General features: G+C 41.5%; 1 protein-coding gene across 1 annotated transcript in view; it reads right to left on the bottom strand.

Annotated features, from left to right (window-relative positions):
- Positions 1-20,919, bottom strand: part of FBN1 (fibrillin 1) — a 264,553-nt gene that overhangs the window by 39,538 nt on the left and 204,096 nt on the right. Inside the window, exons 44-50 of the mRNA XM_061428846.1 lie at positions 17,608-17,733; positions 13,778-13,900; positions 8,979-9,104; positions 6,896-7,012; positions 5,914-6,042; positions 5,118-5,237; positions 2,604-2,729 (exon numbers count right to left, since the gene is read on the bottom strand). Of these exons, the coding sequence (XP_061284830.1) occupies positions 2,604-2,729; positions 5,118-5,237; positions 5,914-6,042; positions 6,896-7,012; positions 8,979-9,104; positions 13,778-13,900; positions 17,608-17,733 (867 nt within the window). The remainder of the gene's footprint in view (positions 1-2,603; positions 2,730-5,117; positions 5,238-5,913; positions 6,043-6,895; positions 7,013-8,978; positions 9,105-13,777; positions 13,901-17,607; positions 17,734-20,919) is intronic.

The raw sequence follows: 20,919 nt of genomic DNA, 5'->3' as shown, positions 1-20,919 counted from the left end.
TTCAGATAAATGATCTCTCTGGGGTCTACTGCATTTTCACATTTGTTATGGGTGGGGACCTAATAGTCACCTTTTCGCAAACTACTCTTCTGAAGGTGAAGAGCAATAACAGCTGATCATTGTCCTGCAACACCTCCTCTATTCAAATGTTGTCTCTGTCAAGAAGCTTCAAGACTTTACAAACTGTAGTTTTTTAAAGGACACTTTTTAATTTGCTTTTTTTTTTTTTCCAGAAATCAAAATATTAGGTTTATTACTGCTGACACCCGGCATGGAAAATATGTCTCTGAATTGCAGGCATGTCTCATGGCTTCCTCATGTTCCTCCCAGAATTTGCTTTACTCCTCAAGTCCATTGTCACAGACAGCATTTTGTTTTTACTGGTCCTATTTTTATCATTTATGCCTATAACTATCTTAAGATATAATTTAATGACTACTCAAAAAAAATCTCAACAAGCATATCAAAACTCAATTCTTTCCTCTGTCTTCCAGCTTGAAATGTATCTTTTAAACCTGGATACATGTATGTTGTAATATTGCTCTGTTATGTTCTCATTCTCTTTTCCTTTTATTACTGGCCCTGTTCCATACTCCAGCCCACCTCCCCAGCACCACTGTATCACCTCACCCCAGAAAAACATCTAGGTATGAAGTTTAGAGCGAGCCAAAGTGACAATCTGTCTCCAGTGAACTTCGTAGTGGGAGTGACTCACTGACCTCTGTGGCTTCAGGGGCCAGAGGCTGTTCACCTGAGCCCTAGGTCCCATTTGTTCCTTCAGAAACATTATCCATGGTTCTCTTCTATGGGATTTTCTAATTTTATGGGCACTAGAAGCTTGACTCCTAATTTGCCATCTTATAATAAAAACACAGCTCTTAATTCCCTGGCTCTAGCAAAATCTGTGTCCTGTGGGAGATTTATATTGGCTTTGTGGTCACTGTCTAGAATTGGTGTTTTAATCAAAGGTGCCATGCACTGGGAAAGAGTTTGTGTGCGCCCGCATCCTTTTAACGAGGGCTTGCTTGGATGCCTGTTTACCAGTCCATCTGTGAAGCACCCTTAATGACCTTTGAAATTTCATCAGAGCTACAAAAGTCACTTTCCCTGCTCGCATTCCTCAATCCTGGCTCTGCCTCTTGGAGCTGAGCTTGTGGCAGGGCTGCTCACAGCTGGGCTGAGTCTTCCTGCAGCGTTAGCTTGCTCAGTGACAGGCCAGTGCAAATTGAATTAATAGCCTCTGAATTTCCTCTGGCCTGCCACATCGGCAGATTCACACCTGGTTTCTCACTACTTTCCTTCCAAACTCCGGCCAAGCCAAAGGCACACAAAAACAAAGGAGCAAGAGCTAGAATTTATCTGGCTGGTCTGCACCAAACAGACAGATTATCTGCTTGCATCAAGCACGGCCCCACCCACAACCCAGAAATCCACATGGGGCTCTGATAGCTACCTACAAGATCAAACCAACAGAGAATTCTCAATGCTCCCCCTTCACATCCCTAAATATTACATGACAAGATGACCAGTTGAAAAGTAAAAGGTTAACCCAAATAACAATAATAAGAGTCTATGAAAGACTCAGAAGTGAAAAAGGTTTGTCATGTATTCAAGAAGACTGTTTGGGCAGGTATTCTTATTGTTTAAAAAGAAGAAAATTGAGCTTCCAAAAGATTAAATGACTTGCCCTAGGCTATAAATGACAAGGCTGAGATCCCTAAAGTCCAATTTTTGGAATCTTAAATAACATCCATTGCCTTTTATTTGGTAATATGGAAGTAAAAAAAACAAAAAAACAAAAAAACAACTAAGAAAAAATCCTGAACAATAAAACAAACAAACAAAAAACCCCAATGGAATGGGGTAGGGGTTGTGGGGGAGATATGTGTGTTTGAATGTGATTTTTTTTTTTTTTTTGGTCCTGAATTCATTAAATTAGTGTGTATAAGTAGACAGACATATACAATTGCCTTCTTTAGTAAAATCTAAGTAGTTTTCTGAGACATAATAAACTCTGTCATGCCTAAGTTCAGGCTCCCCTTTTGACTTTTTCTGAAGTTCACAAGTGTTATTCCTGAAAACAGACTATGGGCCAGCAAGAATCCTGGTCAGTTCACATTTATTTTTCTGTTTTCTTAGAAAACTCGTGATGTAAGAGATGGGCACTATATCCTGGGAGCACATGAGTTAATCTGCATTTTCTGTCTGAAAGTCTAGGTTTTGGCCCACACTTACACAGGTTACCTCTTCTGAGGCAGAGAACTTGTAACTGAACTTCCCCCAGGCTTTCCCGTGTTCAGTGGCTCATGGCTGATCCCCTGCTGACTGACCTGTCAGCGTCTGTGTTCTCAGGGGGAGAGGCAGGTTTAAAGTGCCAGGACAGTTGTTGTACAAGCAACTGTAACATGATGGATGAGTTTTTAACCTCAAAAGTAAAAATGAACTTTCTGACATATGGTAATCATTAGACCTCTGGGTGAATGAAAACACTCCATCTTCTCTTTTACAGAGAATCAAAGCTTTGCCATGTTTAAAAAAAATAAAACCACAACAAATAAACACAAAGTAATGAAAGTCTAAAGCCAAAAGTCAAAAGCACTTACCTTGGCACCTTCTTCCAGTGGAGGACAAGGAGAACCCGTCTGGACACAGACATTTGAAGCTGCCTTCAGTGTTACTGCACGTGCCCAAGGCACAGATTTCTGGCTCTTCAACACATTCATCAATATCTAAAAAAAAGTCCACATGTCAAACAAAGTCAAAACACAATGGAGATACTGTCAGCTGATAAATGCACAATGTGAAAGGAAAAAGCCTAACTAAGTTTCAAATGTCTTCCAATAATGAAGATTCTTCCTTATAATGCTGGAGTAGACTTTAGGCTGTGATGACTTTTAAAAAACTAGTTTTGCTGGTTCTTATCATAAAAATGGGCTCTGCAAGTGCCTTCTTTGGAATGCAGTGAGAAACATCTTTTACCCAGATTGAGTTTATTAGATAATTAGAAAAGTTGCAGTAATTTCGTACTACTCTCAACTGGGAAGGAACAAGAAACTCTAGAGTCTGACTTCACTAAAAAGTAAGCAGATGCTCTGAAATTCAAATTATTTTAACAATGAGTTACTCAGCGAGAGATCTAGGCCTTTGAAACAAATTTGTTCCTCTCCACCCATCCACAGTGTTTTCCCCAGTATCCTATGCTATCAACCTAAAACTGTGACTTTTACAAGGACGCTAATACTTGTGAAAAAAATCCTAATGCAATACAAACTAAAGACATCACAGGAAATGAGGCTCCTGTCTCTCATTTGCAGTTTAATTTTTCTGAAGAAACAAAGATATCTTCCATGTAAAGACTATAGTTTTTCTTTTATCATCTAGATAATAGGAATTTGACACACGTAATTGTGGCAGGTTTCCTTGAGCATATTAGGATACCTTATCTACTGTAAAGGGGTAATTAAGGATGGTCTGCATCCTGAATGGCTTGAGTATGTCCTAGTTTGCCTGGCAGAGTCCTAGTTTATGCTTGTTGACCTGCACTCATGAATAGTGAGTGTAGGTCAAAATTGTCTTCATTTGGTGAGCCAAGTATATGATAAACCTACTTATGGAAAAAGTATGACCACTCTTTCCAAGAGGCTTACCCATCTTTTCCCCTGACTTTCAGCAGGAATTTGTAGTGAAAAAGAGGTAAGTCTTAAGTCTCAGCCACGCTATTTTAATGGAAATATTTTTTTCCAACAAGAGAGATTCTCTCATATCTTGGGACTCTTTATCTTCAGGTTTGTACAAGTTCTTCCCACACCAAAATGTATTTGTATTACACAGCTTTATTCCCATGAGGTCCAAGTAAAGGGCAGTTATGAAATTAACTTTTTTATCTTGACTTAGTTTTGTAAACACCACACAATAGATATTATAGAAATGTGCAGTGCAAAGTGATTATCTTTCTGTACAATGTAAAACCAGCCTCTTCATTATTTCATGTTATGTCACATTTATAACTGCATCATGCTTCCTTTGGTTTATTAACTAACAAATCTGAACAAATGTGAACTAACAAAGCTGCTGCTGCTGAATTACTCCATCCCTATACTCCCTCCACCCCCACATCCAATCTTTTCTTAAAAGTCAACTTTTGTAAAAATGCTCAGATGTTTCCTTTTTTTTCTTGTTTTTGTTGTTATGATTCTCCTATGGTAGAAATCAAACTGTAGGTGCCAGCTTCATAAGGGTAGGGACAAAGATTTAGAATGAACACATGTATTGACTATTCTGAAAATCATTTTTTCTATATATTTTCATTCTGTTCATTTAGGGGTAATTTTGCATTAATCATGGAATAATGCTGACCTCTAATAGAAGTAAAATGACACAGTAATTTGTATTTAGGTCTAATTTTGATGTTTTCACTTAGAATATTATCCCTTGACTGAGATTTAAATTAGATATATAATAAACATTTCTCATTGATGATATTAAAAGTGGACAATTCTTACTCATTAGGGATTAGACACAGACTTGTTGAAAGGTGGGAGCATGGACTAGGTGACCTCTTAAAAGTCCTTTTCATCCTACTTATTTATGAATTTATGACAGTTAATGACTTTCATTTAACATAATGATACATGTATTGAGGAATGCAGTACTATAAAATTTGCTGAGAATTTATTTGTAGTTATGCATTTCTACCACTCTACAAGTTGAAACAACAATGACAAATTACATAGCCACATTCATCCAACCTTGAATGTGATCACTTGAAGATTTTAACTGGAATCAGGAAGCTATTTTTAATTGCAGCCCACTGGCACTTAAAAATAGGTAGTTCAGGACTTTTTATAAGCTGCATAAAAACACATTGGAAAAGGGTCAGGGTCATGCAACCACCCAAGTACACAGAGCAAAACAGCTTCATCAGAGATTAGCCTGAGAACTAGATGTTCTCGTCTCATCATCTAATTGTGAGCCCATAAGTCACACCCTACCCTTGGATTTGTCTGATAAAGTATTGCAAAATGAAGACACCATCACACCATCTCAAAAATTTGACTCTGATAATGTCAATGAGGTAACCAATACTGCTCATTTCCAACTACTGATAGCCCTCTTACCTTCACACTTGTCATTCTGGAGACTGTATCCAGGTGGACAGATACATCTGTAGGACCCATCCAAGTTTTGACAGGTGCCTGGGGCACATTTTCTGGGATCTAGGAGACATTCATTGATATCTGCAAAGGGAAAAAGAAGAAAGAGTTTCCCACTTGCATGATTTCCATCAAGCAATTAAAATCCAAAGACACTGGAATCAAATCTAATACATAAATCTAAAGCCCCAAAACTCCACCATGAATAAAAATTAACACCTCAATAAAAATCAGCTTTATCAGCTTTTGGAAGTGAGCTAAGTAACAGCCATACTTTATTTTATCTACAGAAAATTAAATATTTGCAGAAAAGTACAGCATTCACATGTATACCTGTGGCGGATTCATTTTGATATTTGGCAAAACTAATACAATTATGTAAAGTTTAAAAATAAAATTTAAAAAAAAAAAAGGAAAAAAAAATCTTGTAATAAAAGTGAATGGCTATGAAGATTTTTGAGGGCACCTAGCAGCTTATAGAAGAGCTTACTACAAAGCTATGTGGAAGAAAAAAAGAAAGGGAATTACAATTGTATATAGGATAATTCAGCTGTCACACTGAATGTTGTAATATTGTAACTGTTTTCTGCAAGTACAGAAACTTAAAGGGGAAGAGTGCTACATATACCATATACACCTACAGGCAGGATCAGGGTAATTCTATTCTGATCTTTTTCCTCCAGGCTTCTGAAGGAAGAATTGTGATACAGATTGCGTGATTCCTGGCGTGGCCTCAGGGCCTTTCTGCGGCAGCACTCACCCACACAGGTTCTCCCATCTGGAGCCACCTCATAGCCTTCATTGCACTGACACTGGAAGGACCCCACTGTATTGATACATTGGCCATTTCTGCAAAGGTTCCCATTTCCAGTTGCACATTCATCAACATCTGCCAAGAAAAACATCCTTTGATATATTCCAAAGAAAAATGTCATAATCCCATCAATGACCAAAACCTTTAAAGGGAAAAAATGCTTATTCTGAATTTCAGTGGCCTTTGCTGGCTCAGACAAACTTAAGAAATTCCTTTCTGGTTAGTTTATAACAACAAACCTGGCTTTATTTACCTATCAGAACTTGAAAGATGAAATAATTCTACTAATTCGATTGATAATTTATGTTAGGATTTTTATCTGAGTTTCACTTTGATCATACTTTAGGTTTCATTTTTAAAGGTTAAAACTGAATTACTAATACACAGTACATCTGAGAGTATTATTAACAATTCTTGTAATCAGAAGTATGTAAAAGTGGCCTCTTGCACAATACAAAATTTGGTTCCTCACCCTTGCTTGTGAATAGTATAGCATATTTTATAGGAAGAATTTTATAGCTTCAATAATTTACTTCTTTGAAGAGAGGCTACAGTGAAACACCTAAACAAGTAGGTCCACACTGCTCCCGAATTATGTGATTTCTTTACAGAGGATCGTTTTTATATGTTTTAAAACATATTGAATTTACTTTGAAATGAATTTAATTAATTTGTATCATAGTAGCCATAAAAATTATAGTTGCTAATGAGTATTTTAATAAAAGGCATAGATGTCCTAACTGTATTTGACACCTAATTAGCATCTCACTGATTGTTAGTTACTTAATTAGCATATAACTCTTAACCGACTGTCACAACTAAATTGGTATATATTAAAAACAATAGCCGGCACGCTGGAGATGATGCTAATTACAGAGACACACATGACACTGCCTTCCCCTGGTGGTTGGCTGTCTTGCACACGTACCTATGCAGTCATTGTTGTGGGAAAGGATGAAACCGTGATTGCAGCGGCAGTTGAAGGAACCAATCGTGTTGCGGCAAGTGCCATTCCCACAGGCATCTCTTTCACACTCATTTATGTCTAGCAGGAATGAAGGAAAAGGAGAAAGGAAAAGAACAAAGGAAAAACATGATTACGAACAGAAGAAGGGGGAATATGGTCACCTGGGGTTGAAAGGCATTTTAGAGTTCACAAAGCATTGCGCATCCACTGAGAACATCTAGATCTGACGTCAGTGTGAGTTCCCGCAGTGGCAGCTCCCTGCGAGAAACTAGCAAAAGGCGAGGTTCTAAGCCTTGGGAGAAAATCCTTTCCTTGGTTGGCATGTGAAAGGAGGCAAGCTAAGGACATGAGAACTGGACAAGAACTATTTTATTCTATTTACTTCTAGAATTCTCCACCCTTGCCACTTTTTCTCAAATATTTTCACTTGGAAATGGAAACTTCTGTGCGCATCTGGGTCTTGATTCGCTGCCACCTCTGGCAAACTTCAGCCTTTAAGATTCTCACTCCAGTTTACCAAAAAGCAGTGAGTCACCTGATATTACCCCAAAATCAGCAACAAAATAAATTAGCTTTCTAACTCACCTGGAAGACATCTGTTTCGTTTTCCCAGTCTGCCCCTAAAAACCCACGACCACTCCCACGAAATGGTGACTTATCTCTCTTCTAAATTATCTCAACGTGATGGCACTCAATTTGGCTCTTCTCTAGCAGTATGAGCTGTCTTTTGGTTGGTCTACAACTTTTCACTTTGACTATCCTGTAAAGCTATTTTGGTGTCTTATGATGTCTTTGCATCTTGTGACAGCAGTTATCATCTTTCTAGTAGGAGTATATTTTACTAAGGAGGACATAAGAAATTAAAATGAAAACGATTGATATTCCCGGTTTGCGATATCCACAGGCAGACTGTGGAGGGCCAGGACAAAGGGATGCGGAAGGAGTGGAAGGTAACACCTCAGGTTAGTAAAATGTAGTGTTTAGAGTTAGGATTTCCTTTGCCTTCAGACTTTGGATGTAAAGATGAATTATGTATGATCTTAAATCAGGATGCTATAGCTAAGCAGAATGTGACTCCAACGTGTGTGTCTGAAGACTGAATCCAAATGAGTCACCCTTCCAGCAATCAAGAACTTCTGCCTTGATTCATTTTTAGCCAAGCAAGTGAATTTCTTTGGTTGGGCAGGTTCTTTGGTGGGGATTACAGATAACTCAGATGGGAGAGGGAGAATGAAAGTTGGACAGGGCTTCATGAATACACCGGGTTCTCTCTCCAGTGATTAGTGGGGCTGATTATAATCTTTAACTTAAAACTTGTTATCTGCTCTGAAGATGACAAAACTTTATGAGAATGTTCCCTAATGGATGAATCCAATTACATCCAAAGGCAAGCACTTTAAATGTTATTGACTGTTCTTTTTCCTGATTTATATTCATGTAGTCCCCAAAAGACTTAATGGATGTTGCTTTAAAATAGAAAAAGAAAGGCGGGAAGGAGAGAAATTGATTGATTACATATTTGAAGTTTAGTCTAAATCAACATTCTGATTCAGTGCTAAAACTAAGGAAGAGATTTAAAATCTTGAGCTCTTTTCCCCTAGGAAAATGATCTGTAAATTTGCCTTTAAGGACCTGCTATATCCTTATATATATGTAACAGTTATATATATACAGACACTTCTCAAAAAATGCTCATACTCAACCACTCAAAAGCTGCACTCTGTTCCAATGAGGCAAATTCAGATAAATATTATAAAGGAACAGTAGGCTATTACCATTAATAAAAGTAATTTTTTGTCTTAATATCTTTCTCAATTTATCCCTTTATAAAAGTTTTTCTGAACTGACAGCCAAATGAATATCAAGAAAGAGGTTTATGATGTTCAGATTCCCAAAGATTAAATATCAAAGGATATTAATGCTACACACCTGCTTCTGTATTTTATAAATAGCAAAACAATTAGTGTTAGCTTTTATATATATTCAGATGCACATGAATTTTTCAATAGGATATGAAAAAATGAAATGATAGCCACATACTCACCCAAACACATGGTTTGATCAGCGTTTGTTTTAAAACCAGTGTGGCAAAGGCAATAAAAGCTTCCAACTGTGTCAATACACTGTCCATGGCTGCATATATTGGGGATTTCTTGACATTCATTGCGATCTGTAAATAAAAAGCATCTTAAGTGGAAACTTGGAAGGCCAAATCAAATCATTTTTTCTTTTTCAAATCAAATAACTTACTTCTAGGTATTGGCCTCAGGTTTAATCCTAGTTCTAAACTAAGCCAGTGAAACTGATGCTGACATTATATTCAATATTTATTTTTGACTCAAAATTGGTTAAAACTTGCTCTCATTTACTAGGCACATTCAGAGCATATTAACAATACACAAGCAATGAAAAACAGGGGCAGTATCCAAAAAATCTTCTGAAAGATGAGAAAACTTAGATATAGAACAGAGAACAGACATGCAAGCTGGGAGATAATCCATTTGATTATCTGCCTACACAGAATCCTAGACTATGGAATTAATTGAAGTATTTTGTCTAGTCAAGATTTGGTGTCTCAAATCATGGAAGCTGCATGGCTTCCTCTGGAAATTTAAACAAATCCCATTGCTAAGCTAGGTTTTCATGATGGACAGCCTGCACGGTCCCTTGCTCCAGTTTCACCCCATTATTTTGTCTTACTCCTATAACCTTTTGTTCCATCTTAACCAAGCCTTCCTGTCTACATAGGACTCCTTTCAGCACCTGACAATCCTAATGATGTTTCTTTCTTTCTTTTTTTTAAATCTATTCTTTCAAAAGGAAGCCCTCTCATCTTGCTTCTGCCACTCACTGGGCTCTAAGTTACATTTATTGTCAAGTTAATACTTCTTGCTCTCCTGAAATCTAATTATCTCAGAAGCCAAACTTGTTGCATGAATTCACAAATGACATAATTGCATGCCCACTTATGTCTCTAATTTTTTAAAGCTCTCAAGATCCCATGTTTAGGGAAAATGTAACTTGAGGAGCACTGATTTTCCTATTGTCAGAAAAGAAAGCAAAAGGCAGAATGCTGCTGTGGGTGCAGATGCCAGAGAGCAGCTTGGTACCCCGCTCTCAGCTGAATAATTCAAGCTTGCTGTTTGCCCGCCCTGGCTACTGAGAAGACAAAAACAGGGAATGGGCACCTTTTGCTGCCCAGGACACTTGTGCCCACGCCAGGACAGAATATACTTCACCCATTTCATGTGCTCAGGCTGCCATTTATACAACTACTTCCTTCCAAGTACACAAAACATCTAGAGTCGACGAATCACCATGTCCTTTAGATCTCAGGTCGGGGGTGGGTGTATCATGAAAAGGGGAGACTAGGGTAGAGCATCTTAGGAGCTACAGCTAGTCTGCAGAAATGCTAGTGAACAGATGATGTGTGTACTAAGTTGCTTCAGTCGTGTCCAACTCTTTACAATCCTATGGACTGTAGCCTGCCTGGCTCCTCTGTCCATGGAATTCTCCAGGCAAGAATACTGGAGTGGGTAGCCATTTCCTTCTCCAAGGGATCTTTCTGACCCAGGGATCGAACCCAGGTCTCCTGCATCGTAGGCAGAGTCTTAACCATCTGAGCTTCCAGAGAAGAACAGATGATAATTATTCACATTTTGGATAAAAATGAATTTCAAATGAGCAAACTGCTCCCTGGGATAGGCAGAGGACACTGATTTCCACTACCAAGCTCAGTGAAGAGAGTTGATTTTGAGGAACGGTGTCTTGGGGGCTTATTATAGTCAGCCTAGACTATGGGCACCCTCAGGTAATACTGAGTCTGGGTGAATGCAAGGATCTGGTCTGTCTCATCTCTGGGGCCCAGAGGGAATGGAGAGCATTAAGAATCTTACTAGAAAGGGATCCTCAATTAGGAATTTTCTTTCCTACACTGCCTATTTCATGATGAATTTTTTTTTTAATGAAACATGGATTACTTTGCAGTTCTGTTGGCGAAATAGAGAGTTACAATTGTAGAGAACTTGATTATGAAGTTCACTTTGTCTTGAGGTTTCTACAAACATCAGGATTTAAAGTCCCAGAAGAGTATGAGGTTGAGATAGGAGATTTAAACAGAGTATTGGGGGAAAACACCCACATAGTCAGCAGAGAGAGAGGAAATCATAAGGAAATAGCTGGGAAGAGTATGTTTTTAGTTGGACAAGGCATTTCAGGAGTGGCTGCCTCTGCTCTCACTACTCAGCTCCTGAGGTCAGACTAGCAACCTTGGCTTAGACACCTACCTGTTCTCTCAGGTCTCAGAAACATGGGTGTTATGGCCAGCTGGTGAAATGATGTACTTAAAAGTTCAAATAAAAATCTTACTATGATACGGAAATTTTAGTTCTTTTCATCTTAAACACAGGAAGAAAGGAATATTTTACAATACATCTGAAAAATGCCATGTATAGAATAGTATTTAAAGACATTTTAAGAGATTTTATAAGTAAGATATGGGCCCTCCCTGGAGGTCCAGTGGTTAAGACTCTGTGTTTCCACTGCAGAGGCCACGGGTTTGATCCCTGGCTGGGAAACAGATTCCACATGTTGCATGATGTGGTCAAAAAGATTAAAAAAAAGATTAAAAAGTGATAATTATAAAAAACAAAAGTAGGACGTAAGTGAAGACATTTCCAGAGTGAAGTCTTCAGCCCTAGAGGCTGAACAACTGCAAAACTCAAACTCAAGTACATTCCCTTTCTTGTAAGAATTTCATTGAATGAGGGAAACAAAGCTTGGGCTACAAACAGTACTCCCTCACGATGTTTACTGCTGATTAACGCTGGATGAGCTTTATCCAGAGTATTTATGTTAGTACTCTACAAAAAAGATTTGACAGGACGTAAGCCCCAGCCAAGCCCTGGTTGGATATCTCGTCTTGACGTTTACAATAGTTCTTCCCACATCTCGCCTCACGTGAAATGGTGTGAAACTACACGTTCCATATTATCAGCAACTCCTTATTTTGATTGGAGTTATTTCACCCAGTCCCAAATAAATGCAAATTAAGAGCAAAATGCAGGGAAGTGGTATGAATGCCAAATTTCATGAGGGTATTGTGACTCCTATCAGAGACGTCCTCACTTTTCCTGTCCTGTTTTTTGTTGTTGTTGTTGTTAATATGTGGATTACAAGTGTTCTGTTGACAAAAAGCTAAACACTTGCACATGTTCCTTTAAAGCCCCAAAACAAGTCTTGATTCTCAAAGTGAGTTTTTGTTCTGGTATTAACACCCTCTTCCCACCAAAGTCTCATAAAACAATGCAAAATGCCCTACGGAGAGCAGTGTACTTCCTACCACTTAATCACTGGTGCACAAGGAAATCCATGGAAAATCTGACCATGTTCCTTGGTGTTGTTTGATTCACAAATGCATAAACTATCCAGGAAACTCCTTGTAAAATGGACTAGAGGCAAAACAACAGGTTGTTCCTGACCTCTTTGCTAAATATATAATGGTTTATAATTACTGAAAAACTCACATGAAAATCATTCTGAGGTGTTACTTTGCTGCTGGGTTGAAACACCAGTGTTTTCATTTTGATACCACTGGCTACAAAATACCATCAGATGTTTAACAACTTTTTCTGTTGTTGTTTAGTTGATAAGTTGTGTCCCACTCCTTGTGACCCCATGAATTGTAGCCCACCAGGGTCCTCTGTCCATGGGAATTCCCAGGCAAGAATGCTGCAGTGGGTTGCCATTTCCTCCTCCAGGGAATCTTCCTGACACTCAGGGATGAAACCCATATCTCCTGCCCTGGCAGGCGGGTTCTTTACTGCTGAGCCACCAGGAATAACTTCACTGTCACTGTAAGCTGGTGACATACTCATCCTTCTCATTTCTACCATGTCCCTGACAAAGGTGAACACCGAAGAAATTTAACCTCTGATAGTTTCTCATTTTACTGTAGGTGACATCGCAAATAAAACGCTGTACAGTTTGCTGCCCTCAGTTCTATAAGATGCTAAGGAAAAAAGATAATACTGTTGGTTCTTTTGCTTGGTTTGTGAAGGTTAACCCAGCCCAGCTCAGGAGAGCTTTGCTGTCTAGAGTTGGTATATGTGGCTAGGATGGTGAAAACCTCACCCACTCAAGGGGGAGTAGGTAAAAGGAAAAAAAAGTATTTGGTCCTAAATACCAGGTAGGGGGGGCTTCCCTGGTAGCTCAGTTGGTAAAGAATCTGCCTGCAATGCAGGAGACCCTGGTTTGATTCCTGGGTCGGGAAGTTCCCCTGGAGAAGGGATAGGCTACCCACCTCAGTGTTCTTGGGCTTCCCTGGTGGCTCAGATGGTAAAGAATCTGCCTGCAATGCAGGAGACCTGGGTTCATGGTAAAGAATCTGCCTGCAATGCAGGAGACCTGGGTTCAATGCCTGGGTTGGGAAGCTCCCCTGGAGGAGAGCATGGCAACCCAGTCCAGTATTCTTGCCTGGAGAATCCCCATGGACAGAGGAGTCTAGTGGGCTACAGTCCATGGGGTGGCAAAGAGTTGAACATGACTGAGTGACTAACCATAGCACATAGCCCCAGTTAGGGAGTGTGTGTATGTGTGTGTGTGTGTCTGTGTGCATTTGTGGGAATGGGTATTTGCAGCAGGGCAGCAGGGAGGCAAATTTGGAAAAATCACCTCTCTAAAGAGGAAAAAAGCCAAATGTTAAAGCATTTCAACAATTTTCCTGTTTCCCAGTTTAGTTACTAGAACACAGAAGTCTGAATCTTAACCATCCCAAAGAAATCCAGGGATCTGCAGCTGCTTGGGGCTGGCCCGTCGGGTAGGCGCCTGCAGGTGGGGACTTACCATTGCACTGCCCCGTGGAGGTGAATCGGTAGCCGGGTTTGCAATCACAGCGGTAGCTGCCCGCGGTGTTGATGCACTCTGCGTTTCGCTGGCACACTGGGCCGTTCTGACACTCGTCAATGTCTACGAGCAGGAGAGAACTGAGTTACAAGGAGAGTAGAATCCAGTGTCAACAGGCAAGAGGCAAGAACAAAATCTGACTTTGCATTGGACCTGTTTTGTGAACCTTTGTTTCCTTTGCTCTTGTTACTCTAATCAGTCTATAGCTACAAGCAGACACAGTGGTCTGCCTCGGGGAATCCTGCCCCTCTGCCTGAATGGTAAAATTTCAGTGCACAGAGAAATACCCTGATCCTGCCCACCTGTGAAGGACTGCAGGAAAAAGCAAATTGACACATCCTCTCCGCAGTGCTGGCCAAACCAGGAGATATTTTGCAAGATGTATGGGCTTTTTACTTTACCTCCTCACCTCCTCCCTCCCTCCCTCCCTCTGTTCTATATAAGAAACTGGCATCCAGACCCTGATGAGATGGTACTCTAAACTCTAGTCTGCCATCTTCTCTGATGCCAGGCTTTCCAAACAAAGTTGCTATTTCTTGCCTCAACACCTCATCTCCTGATTATTGGCCTATTGTGCGGCAAGCAGGTTGAGCCTGGACTTGGTAACAAAGGCAAATGAAGGCTCTCACACAACACAGATTTATATTTTCTTGGGCTTCCCTGGTGGCTCAGAGGTTAAAGCATCTGCCTGGAATTCAGGAGACCCGGGTTCAATCCCTGGGTCGGGAAGATCCCCTAGAGAAGGAAGTGGCACCCCACTCCAGTACTCTTGCCTGGAGAATCCCATGGAGGGAGGAGTCTGGTAGGCTACATACAGTCCATGGGGTCGCAAAAGTCAGACACGACTGAGCGACTTCACTTTCACTTTCACTTATTGAACAAACATTGGAAGATGGAAAGCTTTTCTAATTTTCCTGCTTTACTAATATTTTTCGTAAATGCAAATACTGGATTTATTATCATCTACAGGTTCTAATTATGTTAATCTCTAGAAAAAGTTGTGAATCTCAGCCTCAAGGGCCACATTTGATAAGAGTATAGACTAATATCCTAGGAAGTCTTGTATTTGCTCAAAGTGCAGGGGGGTTGGGAAATCAGTCAGGTTGCTTTTGTTGTAGGGCCTGCAGAGCAGAGCATCTCAAACTTTGATGTGCGTTTAAATCACTTAAGATTTTATTGAAATACAGATTCCGACTCAGTGTGTCAGGGGAGTGGCTTGAGAGTCTGTGCTTCCAATAAGCTCCCAAGTGATGCTGGTCCACAGGTCCGCAGAAGGTGCTTTGAGCTGCAGGGCTGCAGAAGCTCCTGCTTAAATTTCTGCCACATGGCAGTCAAATCTAGGAGACTTAACATAAAGATTACACACAAAACCACTGAAAATAACCAAATGCTCACTATTAAAGAAAAGAATAAAGTGGCTATTGTGTGCTCCAGAGCTTTGCCTATGCTCGGGGAGTTGCTTGCCTATCTCTTAAAAATGTTACCAGCCATCTAATTCAGTTTCGCTTTAGGGCACTGCAGAATATACTTCAGTCCAGGTGATACCAATGGGGCAAAACGCATATTGTCTTCCCCTGCTCCTATGAAGCATTCTGCTGCTGCTGCTGCTGCTGCTAAGTTGCTTCAGTAGTGTCTGACTCTGTGCGACCCCATAGACAGCAGCCCACCAGGCTCCCCTGTCCCTGGGATTCTCCAGGCAAGAACACTGGAATGGGTTGCCATTTTCCTTCTCCAAGCATTCTAATTCAGTCTAAATCCAGTATAGGGAGCAGCCAGAAACACAGGTGAAAGTCAGCTCTCAGCACCAGTGCTGGGGTTTCATGCAGAAGTTGGCTCAGCCAAAGTTCCCACTAGGGGGCGGCAAATACACCAACCTAGGCCTCCGAGGTATGTGCTCTGTGGTGGGAAAACCTCAGGACTGTGGGCAGTCAGTGGGCCTATCTGTCTAACATGGGGTGTGTGTCTCATACAGGAGCAGAGTATGCCCACCATGGGTTACTAGGGCCCAGGATCCAGCACCACCTTACCCACCAGGCCTGCCCTGCTCCTCATAAAGAGTGTAGAGAAACACAGAGGGTAGCTTCTGTAGCTGGAGAAGCCAAACGGTGTCCTAGACAAGCATTTCCCTGATGCCTCAGATGCCTAACATCTGATCCTATGCATGCTGGGGGAGAGCAGACACACAGATCCTCCCTGAATCACTTCTGGAATCCATTCCAACTGCAGTCTGGATGAGGCATGTGCTAAATCAACCTTCCTTTTCTGAGTCTGAGAGCTAGGAGTGTGCTGGGAAGCAGCTGACCCTGGATTAAACATTCACCCTGAAGATGGATATCCTATGAAACGGAAACCAAAAGCTGGAGCACTCTGTAATCTCTGTCAGGGTAGCCAAACGCTACCCTGACAGCGAGCCGCCTTCCACGGGTACAGCTGTAGGTTTTCAATATCAAGGGTGTGACAAGGTCTAGGTTGACATGGTGGTCATGGGTGGCCGTGCCTCTGGTTTCTGGTCAAGGGCTGCAGCTTCAGCAGAGATACGTATCAAAGAGGCACTTGGGTAGAGTGACCAGCTCTGAATGGAAGAGAAGGGGAGATGCCACAGAAGTGGACAGGCATCCTTAGGCATGCACCAGAGGTGGGAGACAGTGGCGAAGAGCAGGCAGCTGCCCCTCGCACCACAGGTCATCTGCTTTGGGCTCTCTTCTCTTTTTCCACATTCTGCCTCCTCCCCACACCTGATCCTTGACGGTCTCCAGAAGCCCGGGGCCTGAACCAAAGCCCCCAAATGACTATCTCTTTAGGAAGGCTAGGAATAGCTGTCCCCCTGTTTCTAGTCCCCCCACACAGCAGGCAGAGTAAGGGATGCTTGCCAACTTGGCCACAGGAACAGAAAGCCTGGTGAGGAGAATTTAACAAGCCTGTGCTCGGGGTTATAACTTTACTCGTGGTCTCTAAGTTGTCCCTAGTTTAGGAGAAAAAGATTTTTTAACATTAAAATGTTTACCTATATGGTGTAATACATGCTCTAAGGAGCAATAAGCCTTTCTAACATGAACAAGAACTCTGTTAGAGGCTCTGAGTTTAAGTATGAAATAAGAAAATTACTCTAGCTGTCCTAGGGCCCATGGTATATTTAATAACCAGCAACGTCCCTTTTACTAAAATGTAAAAGAACACTATCTTCCCCAGATGTCGGAAAAATATGAAGTGCGGTGAGGAATGCGCAGAATCACAGTACATACACATGGCAAGGGGAGGTAATTTGAAAATGAAAAAAGTACCATTTTGCACGCATGCCAACATTCTTCGTATAAAATCGAATTTGCTGTTCTTGCCATTTGGAATTCTCTCATGCATTTGAAATATTTGCATTAACCGTGTTTTCACTGGGGAGGAGCAAAGGCTCCGCTTGGAAGAGAACACTGATTTTGAGATTCAACTCAAGATGACTGCCCACCACTCGTGCTCACTTTCAAGCTGTGTAAAACAATAGCCATCCATTGGACACACCTAGGACCTCAAGGCTTTTTCATATCAGCTGGGAAATCTAATACACTCTGTGTTGAGGGAGGGGGCAGTGGAGAGGACTGGGAAATGGACATCCTGCTTTGCCCACTGGGAGTAGAGTTAGGGAATTTTTTTTTTGGCAGTGAAATGTCTGTTGATCCACAGGGTGCCCTTCACTATAGCTAGAGTTTGATGAATTTCTGAAATTCCAATGTTGTAAAATTGGCTTATTTCTGGATGTGATACAGAGCAACATCTCTTACCTTCACAAACCAACAACTTGTCATTATAGAAGAAGCCCACTGGACATTCACAACGGAAGCTGCCGACCATGTTGATACACACACCGTTTTCACAGACCCCTGGGATCTCCCGACACTCGTCGATATCTGGAAACAGAGCAAGCACGTGTGAGTGATGGCCCGGTATGTGGTCCCTGGGCAGGGTAAACTGGAATTGAAAGTTGGCTGCTTCTAACTAGTTCTGTGTAAGGTTTAAAGCCAAAGAAGAGACAGTGCATGTGTGTGTGTGTGTGTGTGTGTGTGTGTGTGTGTGTGTGCTGGCATGTACATCCATGTGCCTGGCATGTACATGTATGTGCCGGGTGGTGATAGAAGTGGGGGAAGTCAATGAAGAGCAAACTTAGATCACTAAGCTGCTTGTCAGACACTCCTATGTCTATCTCATTGATCATCTATCTTTCTGGTTTTGTTATAAAACATTAGCTCTGTCCAGGTAGGAGATTTTGCACCCACTGGGCCCTGTGCACCAGTGGAGCAGAATGAAAGTGACTGCCGAGAGTAACTGGTCTCTCTACCCCAAGTGTATGGTGGTGGCTGGTGGGGATGAGAGCAAAGAGCTGCTGAAGAACAGAAGATGATCCCATGGTCGGAGCCAACTCTGATCTTCCAAATTTCAGCTCAACGCCCTGCTCCTCCTTTGCGTGGCTTTGGTAAGGAAGTTAAGGAAGTAAGTCAGGTCTGAGGAGGTAAGCTGGGCCCAGGCTGACCATGTAGACAGAGCCAGAAGTGAGGAAGGACAGTCACAGTAGACTGTGGCCTCCCCAGGCCCGGGGCCAGGGCTGGCTGCTACACCTCGGTGTCACTGGCCCCTGGTATGCTGCCTGACATTTGATTAAGAACCAACACCTGGAAGTGGAGTTGATGAGGATTAAAGCAGGACCGAAGTAGGAGTGAGAGCACAGCCAGGGCCCCGGCTGCTAAAGCAAGCTGGCGAGGGAGCCGTGTGGGCAAGTCGGGTCTCCTCACGAGCCTGGCGGGTCCGCTGTCTGCCTGACCTGCTCTGAACTCTCAGCCATTCAGCGTCCTCTAGGATAATAACAGCAGCAGTGGCAGCAATGGTACGGTGCCTCACCTGCTATACACATGGTGTATTTCTCAAGCGTTTAACTGGACGTAGTTGCCAAATCATCACAGCCACCCTGTGAGATGGTCTCTAGGCACTCTGACCATCCTCCTGATGCAAGTGATGGAACTGAGGACAGGTCGGAGGCTGGAACTCACCAAAGACCATACAGCCACCAGGAAGTAGATTTGATCCCAGGAATCCGCTAGCAGGCTACCCTTCCTCCCTTATGCTCTTCCACAGTCAAACAATCTTCACAAAACCATTATTGAAGGACTTGCTATCCCAGAGGGCCCCTCTACCAGTCCTGTGCAGTTTCACAAAACAGTTCAGAAGCTGGGAGGGGATACAAAGTTTTGGTCTTTCCAATCCATTAAGTTTCTGATACTATTGTTGAGATACTTTTCTTTCCATGCCAGAGTCAGGAGCCTCTGCCAGGTACTTTGCCCAAGTTGTAACATGGCCATTGACTTTCGTGGAACCCACAAGAGCTGCTGCATTTTCAGAAGAATCATACCCAAAGGCAATCTGCTTTGAAGGAGAAAGTTCACAGGCCACAGATTTATGTTAGACCTTTTTCTAAAGGGCTTGATTTTGTTTTAGGACAAATTGATCTCTTTAATGAAAAAAAAAAAATAGCTTAGAATATCAAAGGGTATATTTCTATTTTGAATATAAGTAATTATGCTTTAGATTTTGTACACATTTGTCATGTATGTTGTTAAAAAGTGAGGCAAAGATATCACAACTATGTATCATCAGCAAGAAACAAAAAAAAAATTCAGACATTCTTGAACTATGTATGGGTTAAAACATGAAGTGTTATGTTCACATTCATTTGTTTTAAATATAAGTGATGTATTATCAAGTTTAACAATAACAGGCTGGGTCAAATTTCTAGCCATTGTTAGGCACAACATAGCAAAAGCACATATTAAAAATTATATTTTCTTTTCCTGTCTGGATTCCATTTGAACTTCAGCTTGGAAAAGTTTATACTTAAAGACAAGATTAATAAACTTGCTATAGTTTTAACCCCACACGAATGAGTTCTATATGCCAACAATCTTCAGACCTTTCAGAAGGAGAGTAGAAAGCTTAAATAAAACAAAGTTTCTCAGTCATCTAAATATTTTGTCATGCTGGAATTTGCTAACAATAAGTATACTGCTAACTATCACATTTCCAGTTTTCAAGAGCTAGAGGCAAAGCAAGCTGTGAGTCAGGACTGGGTTCTGATCCCAGTTCTGTTATTAATTAGCCAAGTGACCTCGGCTGAGTCCCCTTCCCTGTCTGGGCCTCTGTCCCCTCAACTGTAAGGCAAGGCGTTTGGCCTAAGGATGCCTGGGGCCTTTCCAGCTTTATTAGTGGATGCTCTTAATGCTGTTTTGAGTCTTTGCCTGCTGCCAACATTGGAGGGTAGGCCTTGCTAGGGTACACGCCTGGTTCGTCCGTGGAGAACCACTACTATTAAAGACCACTTATCTTCGGATCAGAGAGTCTAGGGAGATGAAAAGATCTGTTTTGGGAAGGGGAAAAACAAAGCAGCTGGGGCCAGGTGTTTCATGCCAATGTCATTTAGCAGGTTTTCCTTCCAAACCATGAAGTTTCTTTGGATGTTGACTAGGTTGCGGAGCCATATGGATTTGGCACAAAGAGAGCCCGGCTGATTGCTGGACCAGACCCTTGTTTTCTTAAACAAGGTCACTGGAAAGGCTGATGTGGATTTCAGTTTACTTATTAGCAATAAGGTGGAACAGACCAAATGGTGATGTTTGCTACTAGACACAATTGCTCAGAATTCAGAGGGGCATCTGAGGATCCGTATAAATCACATTGGGGAAAAACTCGGAGAATGCAATGGCTTTCCATCTATTTTTATGTTATTTGGTTTTAAACCACAAAGGCCTTGCTTCTACTGGCTGAATGCTGTGCAGTATTTCTGAATCTCACATAAGCATCTTGAGCACTGCAGTGGTCTCTGCTCCAGTTACCAGACAGGGCCTCCGATTGGAAAGACTTTTATATTTCACATCTAAAAATCCCAAAGCAGATGACCTGTGGAGATTCCCCATGAGATAAAACTGCTCCACCAAAAGGGCTTTATATGAACAACCCACACATAAGGATTGGTATGAACAGTCATATTAAACTCTTGTCTTAGTCAGACGGAAGGATTGGGAATTATAGTCAAATCAAACGTCAACTGG

Source organism: Bos javanicus, chromosome 10, assembly GCF_032452875.1.
Source record: "Bos javanicus breed banteng chromosome 10, ARS-OSU_banteng_1.0, whole genome shotgun sequence".
NCBI classification, from domain to species: Eukaryota; Metazoa; Chordata; class Mammalia; order Artiodactyla; family Bovidae; genus Bos; species Bos javanicus.
This window is presented reverse-complemented; position numbering and strand designations above follow the sequence as displayed.